The 4,110-nt window shown below is 27.6% G+C and overlaps 1 protein-coding gene across 1 annotated transcript; it reads left to right on the forward strand.

Moving 5' to 3' along the window:
* Positions 1 to 2,973: 2,973 nt before the first annotated feature.
* LOC110824815 (uncharacterized) lies at positions 2,974 to 4,110 on the forward strand. Its single transcript, XM_022055328.2, has one exon. It carries the CDS (start codon positions 2,974 to 2,976, stop codon positions 4,108 to 4,110), a length of 1,137 nt encoding a protein of 378 aa, XP_021911020.2.

Consider the following 4,110-nt stretch of genomic DNA (forward strand, 5'->3'; position numbering starts at 1 on the left):
TGTATATATGTATATATTATGTATGTTAGTATGTGTGGGGTGGATAAAATGGAGTTGGCACTAAGTAATCAAGTGGATTAGAAGTCCCTAATTAATCCTTGTTTTCCCCAACTTGTGTTAATTAAATCTTAAGCATTGTGATTAAATTAATTTGGAACAGAAAGAGGAAAAGATTTTATCTTAACTATATAATCTTTCCCAACTCTTAGATTCACTTATTATTCGTATGTGTATACGTACATATACATACATACATACATATGTGCCTGTTGGTACGTGGCGGGGAGGCCAACGAGCAAGTGGGAAGTTACTTACTTTTTGATTTTATATTTTTTAAATAAATTAGTTTTCTGCGACACATATATTATGTATATATACGTATACATATACTAGATATTTCACAATTATTAGCACAAAAAACAACGTACTACTTATTAGCATGAAAAAATAAAAACATTATACTATATATGTATAATCACATATATGAATATTGTTTTTTCTATAAAGTATGATATGAATTAAAGTGTTATAAATAAAGAATAACATACAATGTATATATTAATTATTTAAAACTTAATATAAACAAATATTATATAATCACAAATATGCATATGGATATGCTTACATTTATTGAATCATTTTAGTTAAATACATAATTGAAATATATAAATTAAAAAATAAATCAATAAAAAAATTAGTTTTTGCTAATAATATAAGGTGGTCAAGATTTATATAGTTCCCACTAGCCAAGAGCTCTTATATACATGCATACACTTCATTTCCTATGGTTATATACATCTACTTATACATTTTTAAATTACAATTATTTTTAAAAAAAAAATTAAAATGACTATAGATAAATCAAGAAATGATATATTTAATGTATTATATTTAAAATAATTAATTTTACTTAAATAATATGACTTAATACATGCATATGGTAAATTAATCACACAAATACTTAATTTTACTCGTGGATGTGGCGCCAATAGCACCTAGCTTTATATATATACATATAATATTAATTTATAATATTTTCTTTACAATTTGGTATATAAGATTTTCTATTTATTTTAAATATTTTTTTTTTATTTTTAACAAGAAAAAATTAAAATGGTTAGATCATACTTAAATACTATATAAAAAATAATTTAAATTTTTTTAACTAATTAACTATACTATTAAGTCAATGATAATAAGAAATATATTTAATATTATTATTAATTTAATTAATTACTTAAAATTATTATTTTAAATTAATTTTTAAAATTTGATATGTTTATTTAACTTTTTTTTAGAATATGAACAAAATTATGCTTTTAGATCCAATAAAAACGCCAAGGACCGGACCAAATAGTAACGAAAAAATACTAAGTACTAAATTATAAAAAGTATCAAATTTTAAGTACCAATTTAGTTATTTACCCCTTAAAATTAGCAAGTGAATTCCACATTCTTGGTAAATTTATTACAAATATAGAATAAACTATTAGAATTGAAAAATAAGTCAATACATATTTATGTCTTTATCTAATAAAATGAGTTATTACAAAAAAAAAAATTGATTACTAATATATATATTTATTTAAAAGGTATAAGTCCAACAAAGTAGGTAATGATAATGAATTTGGTTGACCAAATACCTTAGTGAGAATATGTATGGTTCACATATCAAATTTAAACAAGATTTGTGTAAAATTTGATCACATAACAATTTCGTATAACCCATGTATTATATTTGGTACATATGAGTAAGGATGTGTACGAGATAAATATGGGGCGGGTATGGGGTAGGTGTGTCTTCCTCCATATCTGCGCTCGTTTTAAAAATATATATATTTATATTTATATCGTACTCGGAACAAGTGACAAACTTTTTACCTGACATCCGTCCCAATTATTCGTATTTATCTGTCATGTCATTCATCCACATTCGTCAACCCTGAACTTTAAAATTCGTTCCACTTATCCGTTTCATTCTAAATAATTCTATAAAATATCAAATCAATGATTAAAACTTAATTAAAATATTAAACATTAATAGAACAAAGTATATTTAAAGTAATATTTTTAACATAATTAAAACTCAATAACAAAAATAAAACGACATCATATATATTAAAACTATTATACACTATTATATTAATTTATTTTAGTATTGGCAACTTTTCATTAAAAAAAATGTGAATTAATAACTTAAGTTTAATAATTATATACATAGGCGGGGTGGGGCGAAGGTGGGCAAGGAGGGGGTGGGTGTACACCATCAAATTCATACGTGTCTCGTATCTATTTCGAATTTTTAATCTTTTGTATCTATGTCGCATATCTTGTTACTCGTTAATTGTGAGTTTTTAGTCGTCTTATTCCTCTAATACCTATATGTATATATGTGCTGATTTACACATATTTTTTTATCTTAAGATAAGTTATAATATTATATTTTATAATTGGAAATTAAAAAAAAATGGATATTGATAAAATTAATTTAGTTGTTGACAAAATATTTTCTCTACTTTGACTACCTAAATTTGATTTTATAGGTGACATTTATGAGATAAATTCTAAATATATCAGATTGAAGTAGGTAAATGCATTTTTAAAATCATTAAATCTCCTACATGAATTTTGACCAGAAGTGTGAATAAAAAGAAAAAAAATTAAAATTTGTTAAACATAAATTCAAACATTGAAAACCAAAAATAGTCCGTTATTAATGCTTTGGGCATATTTGGAAATTCAAAATTACTACGATTTTACTGTAAGAAACAATGCAATTGAATTTTCTCTTATCGTCTATGAAATCATATCAATCTTTTATTAGATTTCTTATAAGTTTGTCACAGGGATTTATGTTTAAAGTATCAATTTTTTCAACTCATAACTCTGTTAACATTGTAATAACAACTTTCACTATATAAATCCTTATTTGCCCAAACACAATACGATAGTATATAACGACAACCATTAAGCATGACTAGAAAAAAAGTGAAGCTCGCGTTGATAGAAAATGATAACGCTAGAAGAGCTAGCCTAAAAAAAAGGCGGGTTGGAGTGGTGAAAAAGGTGGGTGAGCTTTGTACACTATGTAATGTGAGTGCTTGTATTGTGATCTATAGCCCTGAAGAGAAAGAGCCAAGAGTCTGGCCGTCGGTGGAGATGGCAGTGCAAATGCTAAATAGATTCCGTAGAATGCCAGAGATGGATCGAAACAAAAGGACGATGAACCAAGAATCGTACTTGAGAGAAAGATCGAGAAAAACTGAAGAACAACTAAAGAAGAACCAGAGGAAAAATCAAGAGAAAGAGATGGTTAATCTAATTTGTAAGGTTCATGAAGGAAACAACTTTGATGAACTAAACCTGGGTGAACTCTATGGTTTAGCATGGTTAATTGAGGAGAAGGTGAAGAGTGTCAACAAAAGGCTTGCATTTCTTAATCATATGACTATCCCAGTTGGGTTAGATCCTCTTTATCCAACTCCTCATGCTCAAGTCATATATGATCAAACCCATGAAGTTGGAGGAAATGAAGGGAACAACCAGGTGAGGGATATTATTGATAATCAAGATCAAGGTGCTTTCACGGTAGAACCATGGTTGTTTGATATTATGAACAATAATAATAACATTGATGGAGGTTTTGGTAGTATTGGAGATAATCCAACAACCAACGACATAAAGACATTACCGCACCAAATTACATATGGTAGAAATTCCAATAATATAGGCAATTCTGTTAGCAATAATGATCATCAAATGGGACTGCAAGCTCCTCTTGAAAATTTCAAGCTCCCACAATCATCATCTGGTCTGGTTGATATTATGGAGATGCCTCTTTATGAGAATTCCAAAGGCCATGACGCTACATCTGTTGGAGACATAAGTCATTCATCCCATATTCATACTACTGATTATCCCATTGGAATTGCATTTGAGCTATTGCAACCTCCTGATGGTGGACAAGAAGTTTTTAGTATTAGTAATGAAACGACAATGTTAGACTATGGGCATTTGTTTGGAAATGGTACTAGCAACATTAATGGTTCATCGAGCAACATGGGTCAACAATTCTTTCATGATGCTAACAACTCGTGGCCTCTTAATTAA

Source organism: Carica papaya, chromosome 8 (genome assembly GCF_054855325.1).
Source record: "Carica papaya isolate Zhongbai chromosome 8, ASM5485532v1, whole genome shotgun sequence".
Lineage (NCBI taxonomy): Eukaryota > Viridiplantae > Streptophyta > Magnoliopsida > Brassicales > Caricaceae > Carica > Carica papaya.

What these genes read in the sequence shown, in the direction of transcription:
- LOC110824815 (XM_022055328.2), top strand. Translation starts at nt 2,974, where the DNA reads ATGACTAGAAAAAAAGTGAAGCTCGCGTTGATAGAAAATGATAACGCT.